General features: G+C 42.2%; 1 protein-coding gene across 1 annotated transcript in view; it reads left to right on the top strand.

The window, feature by feature from the left end:
• LOC114558612 (deoxyribonuclease gamma) overlaps window positions 1-21035 on the top strand; it is a 31624-nt gene extending 10589 nt beyond the window's left edge. The window contains exons 3-11 of the mRNA XM_028582676.1: window positions 1084-1249; window positions 1520-1608; window positions 4225-4236; window positions 8972-9049; window positions 9935-10032; window positions 16697-16809; window positions 18734-18891; window positions 19393-19489; window positions 19914-21035. Of these exons, the coding sequence (XP_028438477.1) occupies window positions 1084-1249; window positions 1520-1608; window positions 4225-4236; window positions 8972-9049; window positions 9935-10032; window positions 16697-16809; window positions 18734-18891; window positions 19393-19489; window positions 19914-20039 (937 nt within the window). The 3' untranslated portion in view covers window positions 20040-21035. The remainder of the gene's footprint in view (window positions 1-1083; window positions 1250-1519; window positions 1609-4224; window positions 4237-8971; window positions 9050-9934; window positions 10033-16696; window positions 16810-18733; window positions 18892-19392; window positions 19490-19913) is intronic.
• Window positions 21036-24431: the final 3396 nt, after the last annotated feature.

The following is a 24431-nucleotide window of genomic DNA, read 5'->3' as shown; positions in this document are numbered from 1 at the left end:
AGCTCTCTGAATAACTAAAAGCTCTCCTCTCCAAGGTAATGCTCTCTGAATAACTCCCCAGGTAAAGCTCTCTGAATAACTCCCCAGGTAAAGCTCTCTGAATAACTCCCCCAGTTAGAGCTCTCTGAATAACTCCCCCAGGTAAAGCTCTCTGAATAACTCCCCCAGTTAGAGCTCTCTGAATAACTCCCCCAGGTAAAGCTCTCTGAATAACTCCCCCAGGTAGAGCTCTCTGAATAACTCCCCCAGGTAAATCTCCCTGAATAACTCCCCCAGGTAAAGCTCCCTGAATAACTCCCCCAGGTAAAGCTCTCTGAATAACTCCCCCAGGTAAAGCTCTCTGAATAACTCCCCCAGGTAAATGGAAGGGTCTGCACTTCATACGCTTCTTAATGACCATGAGGAGAAAGTACGCTCAACAGGAGCATTAAATTTACTTTTTTGATCGCCAGCCAACATGGCTAATAGATTATTAAAGTTACCAGCCAATCAGATTATCCACAGACCACATGTTGTTTTTTTTAACTATACTTAATTTCAGCTTTGTTTCAACGTGGGTCATAATCGATAGCGCACGCTGGCCACGTAGCTGATGGTCATGCCCCGTCACGGTGTTGTGTGTGTGTGTGTGTGTGTGTATGTGTGTGTGTGTGTGTGTGTGATTACACACAACTGGTTGGATCCTTTACACTTTCTAACATGTTTTAATACTTGTAATACATGTTCCTGATGATACTTACAAACTTTTGTAGCGTGGTATTAGTACTTTTACTGCAGTAATCTCAGTACTTCTTCACAGTAATGAATGATGCTGAACAGGAACTATTGAGTGAAACTAACAGGGCTGTCCTTTATTAAAGACCTTCTCAGTCGACTAACACTTATGTGATTTGTCCACTTATCCATTAAATTGACGGATCTGTAAAACGCGACAAAAACCTCAAAAAGCAATTATTTATTTTTTTGAACAAGAGCCAAAACCCTCTAAAAAGTGACAAAAGGAGACCAACCAAGTGTCTCTTTCTTAGACTGAACTCAGCCGGACTTTGCACATTAACTGTTCTTCTTCTGTTGTCTCCACAGTTCAACCATGAGGTGGCACTCTCCTTGTCTTCCTCTCTTCTTCCTCTTCTCTCTCCTCGCTCTGTCACTCGCAGGAGATGAAGATTTCAAGATCTGCTCCTACAACGTGCAGGAATTCAACCTGGAAAAATCACAGGACTACCGAGTACTGCACACTATCACACGGGTAAGCTACTGTACTTTATACTCTCACATAGGTAGGATACTATACACATTACTCCGACATCTCCACGACTTTTACGTTACAGTTAAATCAAAAACATGAAATTAAATCTGCAAAAAGATTCTGTTTAGGTGTGTTGATCAAAGAGAGAAAAAGCCCTGACTCTCCGAATTTAAATGACACTTAAATCTGATATATATGTCTCTCTCTCCTGTCTGTCTCTCTCTCTTCTGTCTGTCTGCCTGTCTGTCTCTTCTTTCTGTCTGTCTGCAGATTGTGTCTCGTTGTGATATCTGTCTCCTGCTGCATGTGACAGATTCTGACGGTAAAGGCATCCAAGCTCTGCTGGACTCTCTCAACAGGTAAATATTTCAGGAGAGATTTTTAACAACCTGGCACCCCCAAACTTTCCTTTTCGTTGTGATTGACTGTTTATAACCAAGGTCCGTTATTAGCAGACTTTCTAAAAGGCCCGTTTTGCACGATAATCTATTTCTGTATCAGTCGCACAACTTTCACATCTTTGCCAAAACTTTCTTCCATCTGTGTCTTTAGCTAAATATTTGTACTTTTTAATCAGCCAAAAAAAACTGACCCAAGAAACTAGGGCTGTCAAACGATAATTTTTTTAATCGTGATTAATCGCTGAATTTCTATAGTTAATCGTGATTAATCGCATGTTTTATGATAAAGTTATTTTGTGTTTCAGAACTGTTTTTAAGTATATATTAACAAAGGAAAGCAATTATTACCAGTGTATCTTGATTGGGAATCAAATTAATGCAAAGAAAGTTACTTGTTTATTGTTAAGGCCATGGTTAAATTAAAGATGTAATAATAATATAATATCTATAACAATAACTTATTGCACCAGTAAATAGCTGTTGAACGACAAAAACAACCACTAGTTGGGAAAAGGGTATTTTGCAATAACTTTGAATGCACCAGGAGGCTACCTGTTTCAAGCACCATCTGTGTAGAGCAGAGCAGACTGTTATGGTGCGTTCTTTTTGTCCCCCGAAGTCGATTTACGAGTTGTTTTCCAGAGTTACGAACCGGAAGTTGCAAAAAGAACGCCCCCGAGGTCGTATATACGACTCGTCAAGTCGTCTGAACTCAGAGGACCCCGAGATCACTTTCAAAGATGGCTACGTCGTGCATCACACGTAGTAAACATTGTGGTTTTCTACAATTTTAAGCACTTTTGTCTTTGTTGTAACCAAATGAAGAAGTCGTACACATAGCGCTGTATACTGCTACCTATAGACATGTCTCTACAGTCTTATTAGGAGTTAAACATAGTGCTGTATACTGCTACCTATAGACATGTCTCTACAGTCTTATTAGGAGTTAAACATAGTGCTGTATACTGCTACCTATAGACATGTCTCTACAGTCTTATTAGGAGTTAAACATAGTGCTGTATACTGCTACCTATAGACATGTCTCTACAGTCTTATTAGGAGTTAAACATAGTGCTGTATACTGCTACCTATAGACATGTCTCTACAGTCTTATTAGGAGTTAAACATAGTGCTGTATACTACTACCTATAGACATGTCTCTACAGTCTTATTAGGAGTTAAACATAGTGCTGTATACTACTACCTATAGACATGTCTCTACAGTCTTATTAGAAGTTAAACATAGTGCTGTATACTGCTACCTATAGACATGTCTCTACAGTCTTATTAGGAGTTAAACATAGTGCTGTATACTGCTACCTATAGACATGTCTCTACAGTCTTATTAGGAGTTAAACATAGTGCTGTATACTGCTACCTATAGACATGTCTCTACAGTCTTATTAGGAGTTAAACATAGTGCTGTATACTGCTACCTATAGACATGTCTCTACAGTCTTATTAGGAGTTAAACATAGTGCTGTATACTGCTACCTATAGGCATGTCTCTACAGTCTTATTAGGAGTTAAATATCGCCTAATTAGTTATTTTGTAGCTTCTGCAGCTGAAATTGGCTAGAGACGCTCGGTTGCTATATGACAACAATGGCTTTAAGCCGAGTCTGGAGCAGAAAGCAGAGCAGTAGCCTAACGTTAACGTTAATCAAATCGTAATTTTCATGTATCAAAACTGTGAAATATATTTGTGTAATATGTCAATAACTGGGTGAATAGAATCCTAAATGTTACTAAAAATTTTATAAAAATCCATCTTTTCTCCGACTCGTAGTATCGTGTGACAAAAAGAACGCAACAATCCCCCGTTACTCGTTTTCGACATGGATGTGACGTCACACTCGAGCTACTAGTCGCGATTACAAGACAAAAAGAACGCACCGTTAGGTCCGGCTGTTGGAATACAATCACACTTTACACTGTTTAACGTTAGCTGTCAGCATTTTAACCATTGTGTTTAATCCAGCTGCTAGCTAAAGCTAGGCTAACGTTCCCTGCTGTCAGGTGTATTGTAAAGTCAGGCACTGAAATGACGCACCGAAGGTTTCGTTCTTATTCGGTCTCGTTACTATCGTTTAGGTCGGCACGTTTCGGTACCCAACCCTACTTACCAGAGTCAGGTACCGTGTAATAGAAAAACGCCATTTGAGTTGTGGACAAAACAAGACATTAGAGGAAGTCATCTTGGGATTTTTGGGAAACACTGATCCACATTTTAGAGACCAAACTACTCATCCATTCATCCAGAACATAATCCACACGTTAATCCACCATGAAGATAATCGGTAGTTATAGCCCTGTAGCTGATTTTTGTAGATTTTAACCAGCCAAAAAAAGACAGTGAGTCTTTTAGTTTCAGATGTTTTCAATCTGAAGTAAGACAGAGTTCATTACACAGTTCAGAGAATGCACAAATTCATAATACAATGCTCCTTTCATTCAACAACAGAAGCTGTTCAAATCAAATAAGTCTCTCTGGTGTAATGTTGACCAAACGTCCCCTACTGAGATGACAGGAATACTAACTCATCATGTTATCATTGTGTCTGCCTCCAACAGGGCAACCGACAGGTACAGTGAACTTCATCAGCATGTGTGACATCTTTTATTCATCATTTATACTCTCTGGCACCTTTATCTACCCACTTTACTAACCCTGACGTCACACTTTATTTTGGACAGTCACTGTTACAGAAACTCTGCAACTTACCAAAATAAAGTGTTACAAATAATTATATACAATGAAAGAGAATTAAAAAATAGGTCCGGAGTATCTCCGGGGAGCTTATGCCTCGCATGAAAACAAACCAATAACAAAAGATCAAAATACCAGAACGCCTGCAGAGAAAAGAGGAACCAAAGTGCCCAATTTAACCCAAATTATATACAATGGTGCTCATATGATTCCATGCTAAAGTTCACTAAAAAGAGGAATAAAAAAACAAACATCTTTTGGTCTTTTTGATCTTAATCCCTTAATTAAACAAAAAAAAGGGAAAAATCCGACCTTTAAGGACACCAATATACTTTATTATTAAAATAGCCCCCCCACATCATCACATACCCTTCACCATACCCCCCACATCATCATCACATACCCTTCACCATACCTAGAGATTGACATGGTTTTATTTCAGTTAGCCTTATAGTTAGTTTGATTTGCACTGAGAGATGATTTTATGGAAAGTACCCCATGCCAATCTCTAGGTATGGTGAAGGGTATGTGATGATGGGGGGGTATTTTAATTCCAAAGGCCAAGGGAACTTTATCAGGATGCATAGTATCCTGGATCCATGAAATAACTGGCCTTTAAAAATAAACCATCTGCCTGCCTCTATGGGAATTTAACATAGGGGTGGACTGACTTATGCCCCCTGTATTTTAAGGAAGAACATTTATTTATTTACGATACATTATTCATTCACAAAGAAAATTGGTGTCCTTAAAGATTGGATTTTTCCTCATTTTTTTAATTAAGGCATAAAGATCAATTTCCAATAGATGATTTTTTTCTTCTTTTTAATCAACTTTAGCATTGGTTCATACACTCGTGAGCAGCACTATACCTGAACAAGGCTTTCTTTGCTCATTCTGGTGATGTTTAACAGGGAACAATCTGATTGAGTCTCTGTATGATTGGTTGGTGAATAACTTATGTATAATCTCTGGGGGTTGGCCATAGCTTTATTTGGCTACGGAATGTGGACCTGGGATTTTGCAAGTGGCTCTTCTTACTTAAGAACTGCGTCCGTTGGTGTCGGTTCTGAGGGTGTAAACTATTAATCAACATGGGATAAAAAGCATGATTCCTACTTATTTGTTTATCGGGGTTGTTGTGCATGTGTTGTTCTGTGAGAAACTTCTTTTCAAACAGGTAATTTAGAGGAGAATATGCTAATAATACTCCGCTAACTGAGGAAATATAACATACTTGATTTAAAGGTTATTTTTGTTTTGTTTTCCAACTTGGACTCTTTGGCCGTCATTTATCAACCTAACATAGAAACCAGCGCAGATATGAGCGCAGAAATCATCTTACGACAGGCTTCACGTGTGATTCATGAAACGTTGGTATCACACCAATCAGAGCGTAAGAATGGTCTTACACTGATAAATGCAGCTGCTGGAAACGATCGTAATTTGAATATCACGCCCCAATATATTCTCGGTTTTGAGGCCTCGACCCTACAATTTACGACATGGCGAGACGTAATCCGGCTGAGAAGCGGAACCTTTCAGAGGTGGAGATTGAAGCCCTGATATCTCCGGTTCATTTGTACTAACGTGTGTACTATTTGGCAGCCTGAAAACTGGTATTAAAGGCTGGAGAAAGAATGTGGAATGGAAAGAGATAACCGTGTTGCCGTAGTAGATCGGACTCCAGCTGAAGTTTATTTAATTAATACACCCTTGACATATGTATTCTATAGTCCTAATAGTAATATACAGGCTTATATTGCAATCTCTTAGGCCTACATGTAGGTGTACCTGTATTTAAATAAACACACGCTAGTGGAGTTTATGCAGTGTCTTTTACTTTACTCGTGTTTTTTTCATGAGTCAGAACGAGTGTGCTCAAATATGGCTTCTGGAAAGAAAATGAAGGATTAAATATGAATTACTAAACAGACCTTAATGAAGAAGTTCCCCATACTTTAAGAGCTACGAAGCACATTGGCCAGGAGTCATTCTTGATGCCTAAACATCTCTCTCAGATAAGGCCAAGGATGATTGGGAATGTCTTGCTGCTTGTCTGCTGAATCTCTGGGATCTCTCATGTCTCCATCCATACTACTAGTCAGAGGTGTCAAAAGTATTCACATTCATTACTCAAGTAGAAGTATAGATACTAGGGTTTGAAAAGACTTTTGTAGAAGTTGAAGTATCAACTCAAGCTTTATACTTAAGTAAAAGTGTAAAAGTACTGGTTTCAAAACTACTTAAAGTATAAAAGTAAAAGTAATTTAAGGCAGAGATCTTCAACAAGGAGTCCTCAGTCATTGCAGGGGGGCCTCCAAATTATTCCATAATTCCAACATATTATTAGCAAATATAAATTCCCACTGATGATAGGCTTACTGGCCTATAGGTAAGGTAGTCCCTAAGATATCAGCCCACAGATACAGTTACTCCTAGATTCACTGTGCCACATATGTAACATTAAAATATGATTTATAAAATCATGCCAACAATTAATATTTTAATAGCTTATGAAAAAAGGGTATGTAAGAAGGCTTTAGGTTACCCTAACAGTTATTGTAGGCCCAGTTTAATATGCAACTTAATTTCATACAATATGTAGGGGGTCCCTGCTACATCTCACTTTAAGTTAAGGGGTCCTTGGCTTTAAAAACGTTCAAGACCCCTGATGTAAGGGGGAAACAAGGCCATTAAGGACAAAAACGTAACCCCAAAAAGTGGGGACAAAACCATATGTCTATAATAATCTTATATTAAAATCGTACCTGCAAACTCAGAAGGGCTGAAAAAGGTGACACATCTCTTCTGTGTTTTTCAGACAACGGCAGCTACAGGCTGGTGTTACAATCCTCTCCAGTGAAATACAGACACACTTTACACCGTTTAGCTCTCAGCGTTTTATCGTGTTTACTCCAGCTGCTAGCTAACGCTAGGCTAACGTTAGCTGCTGCCAACTGTAGTGTTAACTAGCGTCCCGTGCGGCGATGTTTCAGTTCCCTCTAACGTCCGTTTTCGGAGCATCAGAGAGAAGCGCAGGCATCTAAGCGGCTCCTAAATAAGGCACCGAAATCCACGTTGCTATTCGGTCCGGTAGATAACGGTCGTTAAGGCACCGGGTCTGTGCAGGTTTGATGGATCGCGTACAAACCAATAGGGTGTCGGAATGACTATGTTTATACTTCTCATCCAACCACAATCACATTCACTCTCTCCGGATAGAGCGATTTGGATAGGGGTTTTTTGTGTGTGTGTTTTTGAACGATGAACAAGCTGAACTGAAATATGAGTAACGAGGCTATTTTTAAAATGTAAGGAGTAGAAAGTACAGATAATTGCGTGAAAATGTAAGGAGTAGAAGTAAAAAGTATGCTGTAAAATAATTACTCCAGTAAAGTATAGATACCCAAAATGTCTACTTAAGTAAGGTAACGAAGTATTTGTACTTCGTTACTTGACACCTCTGCTACTAGTGCTAACGGTACCACCATCATGCTGCAAGGATTTGCCGAATATGAATGCCACCGAATCTGTTGAGTCATCTTGTAGCGGTGCGTTAAGTATATTCCCATCTAATTAGATTGAATTCGGTATTGATGACGCGAAAAATAATAACGGTAACTCCAGTGAAATTATTTGAAACTTGTTAGTGAGGACTAGATTAGGACTGGATTTAGAGCTGACCATTCTGGTTTCCAACTTCGTCCCCCCAGGTGTGTCTGTGGAGGCAACTTCTCTCTTTTGATGCTTTAATAAGATCAAGCAACGTGCAACCTAGCTAACAGGTGAACACAGACAAATCACTAACTTACTTTACATTTGTAAGAACTATAGACCAATACAACAAGAGGCTTACATTAACTGACAACATAAGTTATACAACTTACAGTTCTCACACACCATCTAACTGATTATCCTCCGGACAGATTGGGTCTTTTTCTTTTCTCTCATTTGTTTCTCCGTGTGGCTCGCGGTGTGAGGTGTGTGTCCACGCTATTTTCTGACATGCACTCACAATCACTCCTGATAGACGAGCTGTTGTACAAAACTAAAGTAAAGAGCCAATTTTCTAAAATGTAAGGAGTATAAAGTACCGATATTCGTGTTAAAACGTAAGGAGTAAAAAGTCGCCACAAAAATAAATAGTAAAGTAAAAATATCTGAAAAATCTACTTGAGTACAGTAACTAAGTATTTGTACTTCGTTACTTCCCATCTCTCTAAAAAGCCAAGGGGGGTAATACTTTTGCAAGGCACTGTAAGTGATCAACTGAGGACTTCTCCTGGAAAACTTGAGTATACAAGTTCAGACCAGACGCAGACTACGCTCACGTTCAAATTGATAAATGCCGACCTTTGCGTAGGAATCGGCGTACACATGAGGGCCTTTGTCTCCATGTTTGTGTGTCTGAGTGTCTGATGGAACAACAATCTGTGAAACTGGTCCAGTATTAAACCAGAAGCGAGCTGTAATGTAACCCTACAGGACTAATGTTCAGCAGCAGTCAGTTAAGAATGAATGAATAGCGCAGCTGTAGTTCAGAGGGGCTCCACTGCTGTCTGTCTGTGTTATCTCAGTAACTAACAGCTTCTCTGTTTGTGTGTCGAGGTATGACGGCTACACCTACCAATCAGTGGCCAGTAAGGGTCTGGGAGACGACCTGCAGCAGTACGTTTTCCTCTACAGGTGAGACTCCGCGCTGTGATCCATCCAGGAAACACACCTGTACACATCTGCCTGTTGGCAGAAAACTAATAACGATGAGATATACATCTAGTAAACCTAGATCTAGTAAACATGGGTCTAGTAAACATAGATCTAGTAAACATAGATTTAATAAACATAGATCTAGTAAACACAGATCTAGTAAACCCAGATCTAGTAAACATAGGTCTAGTAAACACTGATCTAGTAAACATAGGTCCAGTAAACACAGGTCTAGTAAACACAGGTCTAGTAAACTCAGGTCTAGTAAACATAGGTCTAGTAAACATAGGTCTAGTAAACACAGGTCTAGTAAACTCAGGTCTAGTAAACACAGATCTAGTAAACACAGATCTAGTAAACATAGGTCTAGTAAACACTGATCTAGTAAACATAGGTCCAGTAAACACAGGTCTAGTAAACACAGGTCTAGTAAACTCAGGTCTAGTAAACATAGGTCTAGTAAACACAGGTCTAGTAAACACAGGTCTAGTAAACTCAGGTCTAGTAAACTCAGGTCTAGTAAACATAGGTCTAGTAAACATAGGTCTAGTAAACACAGGTCTAGTAAACACAGGTCTAGTAAACTCAGGTCTAGTAAACATAGGTCTAGTAAACTCAGGTCTAGTAAACATAGGTCTAGTAAACACAGGTCTAGTAAACACAGGTCTAGTAAACACAGGTCTAGTAAACATAGGTCTAGTAAACACAGGTCTAGTAAACACAGGTCTAGTAAACACAGGTCTAGTAAACACAGGTCTAGTAAACATAGGTCTAGTAAACACAGGTCTAGTAAACACAGGTCTAGTAAAAACAGGTCTAGTAAACACAGGTCTAGTAAACATGAACTCTTGTTTCTGTGTCCAGGACAGACACGGCGAATGTGACGGGTCAGTATCAGTACCAGAAGCCTGACTCCTTCGTCAGACCGCCGTTCGCTGTTCAGTTCTACAGCGCCAAAACTGGTCAGTGGACACACAACAACACAACACAACTACACCATACAACACAACACAACTACACTATACAACACAACACAACTACACCATACAACACAACACAACTACACCATACAACACAACACAACTACACCATACAACACAACACAACTACACCATACAACACAACACAACTACACCATACAACACAACACAACTACACCATACAACACAACACAACTACACCATACAACACAACACAACTACACCATACAACACAACACAACTACACCATACAACACAACACAACTACACTATACAACACAACACAACTACACCATACAACACAACACAACTACACTATACAACACAACACAACTACACTATACAACACAACACAACTACACCATACAACACAACACAACTACACCATACAACACAACTACACAATAACAGCTCAATTACACAACAACACACAATACAACAACACAACTATTTTTAGCTAGATAAACTTGTTGGTGGGGGGCATGAGCAAATCCAGTATGTCTTTAGAAAAATCAGCAAAAATATCAGTTTCACAGTACTACAGCTTTAAAACAACAACAATGTATTCCATTGATCAGGGTGTATTCCATTGATCAGGATGTATTCCATTGATCAGGGTTTATTCCATTGATCAGGGTGTATTCCATTGATCAGGGTGTATTTTCATTGATAAGGGTGTATTTTCATTGATCAGGATGTATTCCATTGATCAGGATGTATTCCATTGATCAGGATGTATTCCATTGATCAGGATGTATTCCATTGATCAGGGTGTATTCCATTGATCAGGGTGTATTTTCATTGATCAGGGTGTATTTTCATTGATCAGGATGTATTTCCATTGATCAGGATGTATTCCATTGATCAGGATGTATTTCCATTGATCAGGGTGTATTCCATTGATCAGGGTGTATTCCATTGATCAGGATGTATTTCCATTGATCAGGGTGTATTCCATTGATCAGGGTGTATTTTCATTGATCAGGGTGTATTTCCATTGATCAGGATGTATTTCCATTGATCAGGGTGTATTTGCATTGATCAGGATGTATTTCCATTGATCAGGGTGTATTTCCATTGATCAGGGTGTATTTTCATTGATCAGGATGTATTTTCATTGATCAGGATGTATTCCATTGATCAGGATGTATTCCATTGATCAGGATGTATTTTCATTGATCAGGATGTATTCCATTGATCAGGGTGTATTTTCATTGATCAGGGTGTATTTTCATTGATCAGGGTGTGATTCCATTGATCAGGGTGTATTTTCATTGATCAGGGTGTGATTCCATTGATCAGGGTGTGATTCCATTGATCAGGGTGTATTTCCATTGATCAGGGTTTATTCCATTGATCAGGGTGTATTTTCATTGGTCAGGTTGTATTTTTTCATTCAGAAGGACAGGGAGAATTTATTTCAGGGAGAGGGATTTCAGGGACAGGGATTTCTAAACTGCCTTAAATAATAAACTGCTCCTACTGCAGGAAACGAGCTTGATGGGGTTTTAAGCCCCCAACGTCAACGTCAAGGCACCTAACCTTAACCATAGCCATTGCCTAATCCTAGTGCCTTCCAGGCAGTGCTGCCTATCTGTCCCATTTTGACTAGAATAAGGTTTAATCTGTTCAATAGAAGAAAGTATGAAATGATTTCCTTTCATTAGATTTAAACTCATGTAACACTTGTTGTATTTTGGCAGAATACTGAAAGACTTTAATATCTGGTTATTTATTACAAGTTATCAAGATATTCAACAAGGTTATCGTACAGTTTCCTTGTATTGTGCAGCCCTAGTTTCACCTCAGACCTTTAGTGGACTGAGGAATGCGTTGAAGACTTGTTTTTAACATTGACTTGAATATAAAAGGCAGAGTTACATTTTAAAGTGCAATATATTTTCTTTCAACTAGCACTAAATATCTCTGAGTGTCTTTCAGGATGTGTGATATGGCCATGACAATAAAAAGACTATATATTGGTGTGAGCTTTAACCCTCCTGTTGTCCTCTGGGTCAAATTTGGTTATCAAAATGTCTAAATTTAAAAAATAAATAAAAAGGGTTTCTTTTCCAACCAAATTACCGAGCGAGTAACATGGTTGGTTCCAGGTTCAGTACAGCTAATGATCACTATACTTTCATTTCATTTTGAGTTGTTTAATTCAATTTATAGCATTTAAACATGAAACAGTTTCTAAACATTATTCTGCCTCAACTTTGACGCTTCCTTCTCCGTGAACCATCACCTTATCGTGGTGGAGAGGTTTGTGTGTCTCTGTGAACCTGAGGGCTGTGTTGTCTGGAGCTTTGTGCTCCTGGTAGGGTCTCCCAAGGCAAAGTGGTCTCAGGTGAGGGGCCAGACAAAGAATGGTTCAAAAACCCCAATGAAGAAGCAAGGTAGAGATGGAGTGACCCTGCCCGGAGGAAGCCCGGGGCCCCGCCTGGAGCCAGGCCCAGGCAGGCGGGCTTCGGCATTGGTGGCAGGTTTGCCACGGAGCCCGGCCGGGCACAGCCCGAACAAGCTACGTGGCTCCCATCTCCAGCCCATGGGCCCACCACCTGTGGGAGGAACCGTTGGGGTCGGGTGCGATGCCACATGGGTGGCAGTGAAGGTCAGGGGCCTCGGCGGACCAGACCCGGGCGGCAGATCTGGGGACGTGGAACGTCACCTCTCTGTGGGGGAAGGAGCCGAACTGGTGCGGGAGGTGGGCGCTACCGTTAGATCTGGTGGGGCTTACCTCTACGCACAGTCTCGGTTCTGGAACCATACTCCTGGATAGGGGTTGGACTCTTTTCTTCTCCGGAGTTGCCCAGGGTGTGAGGCGCCGGGCGGGTGTGGGATACTCACAAGCCCCGGCTGAGCGCCCGCTGTGTTGGAGTTTACCCGGTGGACCGAGAGGGTCGCCTCCCATTGATCTGACTGTTGTTTGTGCATATGCACCAAACAGGAGTTCGGAGTATTCGGCCGTCTTGAGACCTTGACTGGAGTCCTGCATGGGGCTCCAGTGGGGGACTCCATTGTTCTGCTGGGGGGACTTCAACGCACGTGGGCAATGATGGAGACACCTGGAGGGCGTGATTGGGAGGAACGGCCTCCTGATCTAAACCAGAGTGGTTGTTTGTTGTTGGACTTCTGTGCTAGTCATGGATTGTCTATAACGAACACCATGTTCGAACATAGGGATGCTCATAAGTGTACCTGGTACCAGAGCACCCTAGGCCGAAGGTCAATGATCGATTTCATAATCGTTTCATCTGATCTGAGGCCGTATGTTTTGGACACTCGGGTGAAGAGAGGGGCAGAGCTGTCAACCGATCACCATCTGGTGGTGAGTTGGGTCAGGGGTGGGGAAGACTCTGGACAGACCTGGTAAGCCCAAACGTGTAGTGCGGGTAAATTGGGAACGTCTGGAGGAGGCCCCTGTCCGACAGACTTTCAACTCACACCTCCGGCGGAGCTTTTCGTGCATCCCTGTGGAGGCTGGGGCATTGAACCCGAGTGGACAATGTTCAAAGTTTCCATTGCTGAAGCTGCGGCGAGGAGCTGTGGTCTTAGGATCTTAGGTGCCTCAAGGGGCGGTAACCCACGAACACCGTGGTGGACACCAGTGGTCAGGGAAGCCGTCCGACTGAAGAAGGAGTCCTTCCGGGATATGTTATCTCGGAGGACTCCGGAGGCAGTTGCAGGGTACCGGAAGGGGCCGAAGGGCTGCAGCCTCTGCCGTGAAAAGAGGCAAAGCAGCGGGTGGTGTGGGAGAAGTTTGGAGAAGACATGGAGAAGGACTTTCGGTCGGCACCAAAGTGCTTCTGGAAAACTGTTCGCCACCTCAGGAGGGGGAGGGGGAACCATCCAAGCTGTGTACAGTAAAGATGGGACACTGTTGACCTCCACTGAGGAGGTAATAGGGGCGGTGGAAGGAGCACTTTGAGGAACTCCTGAATCCGACTAATACGCCCTCTATGTTAGAGGCAGAGCTGGAGGATAACGGGGGATGTCGTCGATTTCACAGGCGGAAGTCACTGATGTAGTCAAACAACTACACAGTGGCAAAGCCCCGGGATTGATGAGATCCGTCCAGAAATGCTCAAGGCTCTGGGTGTGGAGGGGTTGTCCTGGTTGACACGCCTCTTCAACATTGCGTGGAAGTCTGGGAGAAAGGAGTGGCAGACTGGGGTGGTGGTTCCTCTTTTTAAAAAGGGACCAGAGGGTGTGTGCCAATTATAGGGGTATCACACTTCTCAGCCTCCCTGGTAAAGTCTACTCCAAGGTGCTGGAAAGGAGGGTTCGGCCGATGAGTCGAACCTCGGGTTGAGGAGGAACAATGCGGATTCCGTCCTGGTCGTGGAACAACGGACCAGCTCTTCACTCTCGCAAGGATCCTGGAGGGAGCCTGGGAGTATGCCCAACCGGTCTACATGTGTTTTGTGGATTTGGAGAAGGCGTATGACCGGGTCCCCGGGAGATACTGTGGGAGGTGCTGCGGGAGTATGGGGTGAGGGGTCTCTACTCAGGGCCATCCAATCTCTGTATGACCAAAGTGAGAGCTGTGTCCGGGTTCTCGGTAGTAAGTCGGACTCGTTTCAGGTGAGGGTTGGCCTCCGCCAGGGCTGCTTTGTCACCAATCCTGTTTGTAATATTTATGGACAGGATATCGAGGCGTGGTCGGGGTGGGGAGGGGTTGCAGTTTGGTGGGCTGGGGATCTCATCGCTGCTCTTTGCAGATGATGTGGTCCTGATGGCATCATCGGCCTGCGACCTTCAGCACTCACTGGATCGGGTTCGCAACCCGAGTGTGAAGCGGTTGGGATGAGGATCAGCACCTCTAAATCGGGAGGCCATGGTTCTCAGCAGGAAACCGATGGAATGCCTTCTCCAGGTAGGGAATGAGTCCTTACCCCAAGTGAAGGAGTTCAAGTACCTTGGGGTTTTGTTCGCGTGAGTGAGGGACAATGGAGCGGGAGATTGGTCGGAGAATCGGGCGCAAAATGCGGTATTGCATTCAATCTATCGCACCGTTGTGAAAAAGAAATGAGCCAGAAGGCAAAGCTCTCGATCTACCGGTCAGTTTTCGTTCCTACCCTCACCTATGGTCATGAAGGCTGGGTCATGACCGAAAGAACGAGATCCAGGGTACAAGCGGCGTTTCCTCAGGAGGGTGGCTGGCGTCTCCCTTAGAGATAGGGTGAGAAGCTCAGTCATCCGTGAGGAGCTCGGAGAGAGCCGCTGCTCGCTGCGTCGAAAGGAGCCAGTTGAGGTGGTTCGGGCATCTGGTAAGGATGCCCCTGGGCGCCTCCCTAGGGAGGTGTTCAGGCACGTCCAGCTGGGAGGAGGCCTCGGGAAGACCCAGGACTTGGAGGGATTATATCTCCAACCTGGCCTGGGAACGCCTCGGGATCCCCAGTCGGAGCTGGTTAATGTTGCTCGGGAAAGGGAAGTTTGGGGTCCCCTGCTGGAGCTGCTCCCCAGCGACCCGACACGGATAAGCGGAAAGATGGATGGAGTTCCATCCATGGATGGATGGATGGATGGAACTTTGACGCTTCTTTGATTATCCATCAACATACATTCCTCTAATATTAGTCAAATTCATTCATCATTTCAGCTTTTTTGACTCAAAAAGTTTTTATAATTTTTAAATCCAATGAGGTTTATTGACCATGAGGGAAAAATAAGTATAACACTATAGTGGTAATAAGTAGGTGTACGTGGTGTGTACACAGTACTGGTGGTAGAGGGGAAAAGTACGGTGGCCCTGAGAGGCCACAGCACGCAACAATAACACGTGCAAATAAGACAACACGTGCAAATAATAATAAAAGGACTTTTATCGTGTATAGAGCCAGCATATCTCCACATGTAAATGGGTGAATTAAGGGTTTATTTCAACCAAACCAGAGTGGTGATTGTTGGAACAGTGGAAAGATGAACCAAGACGGCTTTTGGTAGTTTTATTTAGTTTCTGTCCACTTTGAATGAAGTGAGTTTTACGATGATAAAAGTCCTGATTATTTACATGGAGTCTGGTGGAGTTTGGTGATGGTGATTTCGGGGGTGTTTGATGTTAAACTAAAAGGATCTTACTCTTTAACTAAATAGTTGTCCCATCAGACACATGGAGACATAGAGTCCAGGATGAAGAAAAATTAAATTACCCTTTTTAGTACTTTATCAAATCACAGAAGTTTTACTACTACATGAGTTGGAGAATAATGTAATAGTTGATAACTTATCCTTTAATCTGAATAATGTAAATACTGGATCTTTGCAGCTCTTAATGATTTTAATGAGACGTTATGAAAGTGTTTGTAGCAGGTGAATCAGAATACTGATATTATTTTAGGTCATATTTCCTGTTTGTACTGAAACTGATGTAAATATTTGGAACGTGTCAAAGTTTTTAGACCTTTTGTTTCTTTGTTTTTAATATTCAGTAAAGTTTTTAAAATATTGAAATTAAGATGTTGTTATTACATAAAGCCTGATGTTGAGTTTTACAATATTGTGTGTGTGTGTGTGTGTGTGTGTGTGTGTGTGTGTGTGTGTGTGTGTGTGTGTGTGTGTGTGTGTGTGTGTGTGTGTGTGTGTGTGTGTGTGTGTGTGTGTGTGTGTGTGTGTGTGTGTGTCTTGTGTCTCCGTTCTGCAGCGATCAAGTCCTTTATTCTGATTCCTCTGCACTCGGAGCCGAGCCGGGCGGTCCAGGAGATCGACCGGCTCTACGACGTCTTCCAGGAAGTCAGCAAGAAGTGGAGCAACAAGGTGAGGAGTCTGGCTGGACCTGAAGTAGAGCTGCATCTAGGGCTGGCCGGAGAAAATCAAATATCACTATATTTTTTACCAAATACCTCGATATCGATACCTCAACGATATTGTAATTTTGACTATCGGTGCTTTCACAAAATATTAACACAATGAGATTTTAGACAAATTTTTATCAGTAATGTGGATATAATGACTAAGTGGGTAAAGGTGAATAATAGAACAGTTACAACAGTCTGGTAAGTTCAGGACATTACATCACTTTACTGTAATGCAGCCTTTAAAACCAGGAAAAGACACTTATGTCTTATTGCGATATCCAAAATCTAAGAAGATATCTAGTCTCATACAGTATCACGATATCAATATAATATCCATATATTGCCCAGCTCTAGCTGCATCTGGTTTCTACTCGGGCTGCACAAGTCAGTCTGGACTATATTAGTGCATTATCCAAATCACAGGGGGGGCAATATTTGTTAAAGGTAAAATATTTATTGAAAAAATGTCTATTCCAGACTCAAGCAACACAAAACAAATTCATGAATAAGTTACATAAATTACTGACAAGCTTTATAATTAATAATAATAATTTGAGATGGTCCGATACCAGTATCGGTATCTGCTCCGATACTGCCTAAAACGGTGGTATCGGTATCGGGAAGTACTGGAGTTTATGCACCGATCCGATACCACGTAATAAAGTCCTAAAGAAAATCTACGTTAAAGTAGTTTATTTCTGTTCTTTTTCCGTTATAACTATAAAAGAAAGTTCTGTGGCATTCCTTGTTTGTGTTTGTTCATGTTTCACAAAGAGTTTAACCCGAGCCAGACCGACAACAAAGATAGAAATCATATCACATCCATACAGAGATAGTAGTATACAGCTGTTAAAACATAATAAAATATATGACACGCTGATATCAGATCGGTACTCGGTATCGGCCGATACGCAAGTTCAGATATCGGAATCGGTATCGGGAAGCAAAAAATGGTATCGGACCATCTGTAATAATAATTATACATTACACTTTCTGACAGGCAAAATGTATCTAACCTGTTCTTAAAAGAGTTAACTGAAGGGGAACGCACAACTTCTTCTGGAGGCTCCTTCCATGGTTTTATTCTTCCTCTTTTCAGACAGCCATGTTCTAGGGTAACGTACATAGGCTCAACTGTTACATCATATATTCCTTGTTACAAGCTGATACACCTGAATCATATCACCTCTGGATCTCCTCAATATGAGAGTCGGTGAACTTAATTTTCTCAATCTATCTTCATAAGAGATATTTTTCATATAATATGAGTCAAAAGGTTGTAAATGAAGTGTTGTGATGCTGCAGAGACGGATAGTATCCTACAAACTAAAGAAAACATCTCCTCACAATAATCACACTATCATCAATTTCAGTTATTTTTATTTTAATATTTTTCAATGAAAGTAAGAATAATGATACAAAAATGATCATTCTCTCCAATATCGTGAATCATATCACATTCACAATATCAGTCAAAATAATAATGGTCCTGATATGGTGCAGAGACACACACAGACACACACACACACACACACACACACACACACACACACACACACACACACACACACACACACACACACACACACACACACACAGACACACAGACACACACACACACAGAGACACACAGACATGTCCACCTGGAGCTGATAGAAACGTACCAGCTTTGAATGATTTTTTTATTTATTCATTTCATTATTATTAAAACATGAAAGCCATCAGAAGAATAGAACCGTGTGTGTGTGTGTGTGTGTGTGTGTGTGTGTGTGTGTGTGTGTGTGTGTGTGTGTGTGTGTGTGTGTGTGTGTGTGTGTGTGTGTGTGTGTGTGTGTGTGTGTGTGTGTGTGTGTGTGTGTGTGTGTGTGTGTGTGTGTGTGTAGAACGTGATGTTCCTGGGAGATTTCCACGCTGCCTGTGCCTACGTGACCCGAGACAATAAGCGAGACATCCGTCTCTACACCAACTCAGCGTTCGCCTGGCTGATTGGTGACCGGGTGGACACCACCGTCTCCGAGGAAACCAACTGTGCCTTTGACAGGTAGGGGGGGTGTGTGTGTGTGTGGGGGGGGGGGGGGGCATAGGCGAAGATTTTGGATAGGATGCAGGGCATCATCAGGATGGTGTTTCCTGTCTGCTGGTAAAGTAGACTCAGCCCCTCATTTAAATGTATAATGCCTTCTGGCTCAGAGAAGAACTACAAGTTTCCTCTAAAAACCATCACCAAACACGTTTAGATGTGTACAGGAGGATATTAATATCCTTAAATACAGACATGGAACACATGTGAAGGGTTTGATGTGGAATTAACAAACATTAGCAGCAACTCTTCTGTGAAGGGGGGATCCTTTTGCATATTGTTTGATTGTGTGTGTGTGTGTGTGTGTGTGTGTGTGTGTGTGTGTGTGTGTGTGTGTGTGTGTGTGTGTGTGTGTGTGTGTGTGTGTGTGTGTGTGTGTGTGTGTGTGTGTGTGTGTGTGTGTGTGTGTGTGTGTGTGTGTGTGTGTGTGTGTGTGTGTGTGTGTGTGTGTGTGTGTTTCAGGATCGTGGTACATGGTAAAACCTTCCTGAAGGCCATCACTCCATTCTCTGCACAAGTCTACAACTACGCTCTAGATTTAAAAATCCCCAGGGCCAAGGTAACTGTCTGTCTGTCTGTCTGTCTGTCTCTCCTCTGTCTGTCTGTCTCTCTCCTCTGTCTGTCTGTCTGTCTGTCTGTCTGTCTCTCTACCAGTATTACCTGTCAGCTCGATGATGTAAATGTGTGTCCTCCCCTTTAGATCAGAGTAAGGGGAGTTATAGTTTAGATTATTTTGAGGAGGATTAGAGCCTCATGTGAAAAGTTTTTGAATTCTGACCTTTTTGTGTCTCTAATCCTCTCGTGTAAAACATCTGGCAACACACACCGGTTTGTTTATCATTCATCAACATCTGCAGCCGTCAGCATCTGATTATTAATCTGTCAGATATTTACCCAAATGTTGTTCAGTCCGTTACTGCCCCCAGAGCCCCGTGTGGGGGGGCTGTGGTTTGACTCTGTGCTCTGCTGCTTCTGTCTGCCAGGCGGTGGAAATCAGTGACCACTTACCTGTGGAGGTGGATCTGAAGAGCTCCGCCCCTCTGCTGCAGGCCACGCCCCTCCTCATCCTGCTCAGCATCTCTGCCGTCCTGTCTGCTTCAGTAATCTGATTACTCTGAGGGATCTTCAGGATCTCCTTATCATACCCACATAAATGAAGCTGTTTCCAGCACAGATATTTATTTTTGCAATCTGTTTATTTGCCTTTTTTTTCTCTCCAAAAATCAAACTATTAATCTCGTCTGACTTTATTATCTGAAGACAACAAACACTGATCACTTCCTGTGTAGATTATCTTCTTCTTCTCTTCTTTTTTTATTCTTCAGAGAGGCCCATCACAATGAAATAAGTTTACGAATCTACACTACTACGACTACAGCCACGCCAAGACCCGCCCTTCAATAGGAGCCCGATTGGTTAGGGTTAGGCATTGACCTCGAGTGGTTAAGGTTAGGATAGCCGATTGGTCAGGAGACCTGAACAGATCGGGTTACGTTAGCTTGCGTAAGCATGGACGCCTGGCCAATAAATGCTATTGAAGGGCGGGTCTTGGCGTGGCCGTAGTAGGATTCGTAAATTTGCTCCAAACGCTCAGAGCTGACAGTACTCCGTAAACAGGCAGTAACACCCCCGATGAGACCCAGGTTCTGAATGTGCTGTATACATGTCCAAAGAATGCCTCTAAAACCTGAATAATACCAGAATATCACACAAGTCTTCATCAGACAATGCTATTCTATAGAGAATATCTAAATGAAATATGCTGTGTACATCAGACTCTGGGTATTAGTGGAATAATTATTAGAGAAAGCCTCCTGGTGCCAAATACTGTTCAGTGTTTATTGATTGGGAATCAGGAGAATCTGAGCAGAAGTTTTTACCCAGAGTGCCTTTCAGCAACGCATCAATACTTTTTAATTCAAACTACCGATTATCTTCATGGTGGATTAATGTGTGGATTATGTTCTGGATCATTCATCCAGAGATGAGTAGTTTGGTCTCTAAAATGTGGTTCAGTGTTTCCTAAAAGCCCAAGATGTCGTCCTCAAATGTCTTGTTTTGTCCACAAATCAAAGATCTTCAGTTTCCTGTCCCAGAGGAGAGAAGAAACTAGAAAGTATTCATATTTAAAAGGTCATTTCATGATTGTTTTCATCACCCTGGACTCTCTGTCTCCATGTTTGTGTGTCTGAGTGTCTGATGGAACAACAATCTGTGAACCTGGTCCAGTATTAAACCAGAACCGAGCTGTAATGTAACCCTACAGGACTAATGTTCAGCAGCAGTTAGAGTCACTAAAAGTTCTGTTGTTGCTGCTGACAGACTCAGATTATTATTCTAAGAGTCTGACAACATTATGGGATGGATCCCTACAGAGATAGACCTTTTAGTTAAAGAGTAAGATCCTTTTAGTTTAACATCAAACAGCCCCGAAATCACCATCACCAAACTCCACCAGACTCCATGTAAATAATCAGGACTTTTAGTGTGTATAGAGCCAGCATATCTCCACCAGACTCCATGTAAATAATCAGGACTTTTAGCGTGTATAGAGCCAGCATATCTCCACCAGACTCCATGTAAATAATCAGGACTTTTAGCGTGTATAGAGACGGCATATCTCCACCAGACTCCATGTAAATAATCAGGACTTTTAGCGTGTATAGAGCCAGCATATCTCCACATGTAAATGGGTGAATTAAGGGTTTATTTCAACCAAACTAGAGTGGTGATTGTTGGAACAGTGGAAAGATGAACCAAGACGGCTTTTGATAGTTTTATTTAGTTTCTGTCCACTTTGAATGAAGTGTGTTTTACGATGATAAAAGTCCTGATTATTTACATGGAGTCTGGTGGAGTTTGGTGATGGTGATTTCGGGGCTGTTTCATGTTAAACTAAAAGGATCTTACTCTTTAACTAAATAGTTGTCCCATCAGACACATGGAGACAGAGTCCAGGATGAAGAAAAATTGAATTACCCTTTTAAGTACTTTATCAAATCACAGAAGTTGTACTACTACATGAGTTGGAGAATAATGTAATAGTTGATAACTTATCCTTTAATCTGAATAATGTAAATACTGGATCTTTGCAGCTCTTAATGATTTTAATGAGATGTTATGAAAGTGTTTGTAGCAGGTGAATCAGAATACTGATATTATTTTAGGTCATATTTCCTGTTTGTACTGAAACTGATGTAAATATTTGGAACGTGTCAAAGTTTTTAAACCTTTATTGTTTCTTTGTTTTTAATATTCAGTAAAGTTTTTAAAATGTTGAAATTAAAATGTTTAAGATGTTGTTATTACATAAAGCCTGATGTTAAGTTGTGTGTGTGTGTGTGTTGTGTGTGTGTGTGTGTGTGTGTGTGTGTGTGTGTGTGTGTGTGTGTGTGTGTGTGTGTGTGTGTGTGTGTGTGTGTGTGTGTGTGTGTGTGTGTGTGTGTGTGTGTGTGTGTGTGTGTGTGTGTGTGTGTGTGTGTGTGTGTGTGTGAACACCAGCCAGAAGTTTAACCCTTCAATTCAATTCAACACACAGACAGACACACACACACACAAAACACAAACACATAAAACACAAACACATAGAGACACACACAAACACACACATGCGCACACAAACACACACACACACACAGACAGACAGACACACACACACAAACGCACGCACACAGACAAACACACACTCACCTACAGACAGACAGACAGACACACACACACACGCACACAGACAAACACACACTCACCGACACACAGACAGACACACAAACGCACACACACAAACACACACACACACACAGACATACACATAGGCTGACACACAGATACACACACACACAAAGGCATACACAAACACACAGACGCAAACACATACACAGACAGACACACACAAACACAAAAACACACACACTAACACACATAGACAGACAGACACACACACTAACACTAACAGACACACACACAGACACACACATACACAAACGCACACATACACACACACAGATACAAATACACACACACACACATACATATACACACACAGACACACACGCAGACACATAGAGAGACATGAGCAGGTTAACAGGACAATGTTTCCATATGGTGGAGAATAGTAACAGCTACTAATGTGAAGTCTGGACCCTGGGACGAAGCTGCATGTTTGGAAACATGCAGCTTCGTCTGCATGAACTCTGCCCCCCCTTCTTTAAAGTCCTGTGTTTTAGGAGCCAAACATCCCCCCCCTCCCTACTAGGATCTTCATGCTCTTATACAGCAGCAGACTTGCCAACCTGTACGCATTTTGTGTAGTAGATACGCATTTTAGTGTGGCCGGGTTGGCTCAGTGGGTAGAGCAGGCGCACATATACTGAGAGGCTCATGCCTTGATGCAGAGGTCCAGGGTTCGAGTCCGGCCTGTGACGATTTCCTACATGTCTTCCCCCTCTCTCTCCTTTCTCACCTATTCTCAGGTATATAGGTGGGAAGAAAGGGAGAAACCATACAAATGAGGCAGAAGAACGATGCTGCGGAGGAAATTTAGAACAGCAGCTTTAGAAAGTCTTCAGACTATAGATGAAAGGGCAAATCTATTTATTTATTATTATAAATCTGTCAGACATGGTCAGGGATCAGGCAGCCCACTGCCCATGGTGCTGTTTAGGAGAAGATATTTGTGTTTATGAGGTATTGTTGACCATCTGAACTTCCCTCTTGTGTTAGTGATCATAAAGTTGATGGTGACCTTTGGAGCAGAGCTGATGTCTGACAGCAGCTGCTCTGGGAAGGCTTTATATCCTCTAGAACCAGGGGGTAAGACAGGGGGTAAGACAGGGGGTAAGATAGGGGTAAGATAGGGGTAAGACAGGGGGTAAGACAGGGGTGGATAGGGGGTAAGACAGGGGGTAAGACAGGGGGTAAGATAGGGGGTAAGACAGGGGGTAAAACAGGGGGTAAGACAGGGGGTAAGACAGGGGGTAAGACAGGGGGTAAGATAGGGGGTAAGATAGGGGGTAAGACAGGGGGTAAAACAGGGGGTAAGACAGGGGGTAAAACAGGGGGTAAAACAGCAAGCTACCATGACGTACGTCCTCACGTGGACATACACGCGGCGTAGACATACCCGCCGATAGCTCAGCATGCAGATAACACGCCACTCTGCGTATGTTTACGTGAAGTCATGATGTCACGTTGGTTCCAGAGAATGAGCCAATCAGCGGGCCGGGTCCAAAAGCTGATTCAGGATTCTTATGTTCAGCGCGGTCGGCCCCCTGACAAACTCACAGTACCCTGACCTGGAAATACAACATTGCTGCTCCGTGGAAAGTTTTTAACTCTTCCGGTCGGGCTAGTAAGATGAAATTCTACTGGCCCAAAGTACATTTTTTACTGGCCCCTAAAAAAGGAATATCCAAGGGAAAAAAATATGTCAAAATGCATGAAAAAGTTAAACAAAAATGTCAAAAAAACAATATTGAAAGCATCAAAAGTGTAATTTTTACTTG

The sequence above is a fragment of the Perca flavescens genome, chromosome 7 (genome assembly GCF_004354835.1).
Source record: "Perca flavescens isolate YP-PL-M2 chromosome 7, PFLA_1.0, whole genome shotgun sequence".
Classification (NCBI taxonomy): domain Eukaryota; kingdom Metazoa; phylum Chordata; class Actinopteri; order Perciformes; family Percidae; genus Perca; species Perca flavescens.
Note: the sequence above shows the minus strand (reverse complement) of the source record. Positions and strands in the feature narration are given on the sequence as shown.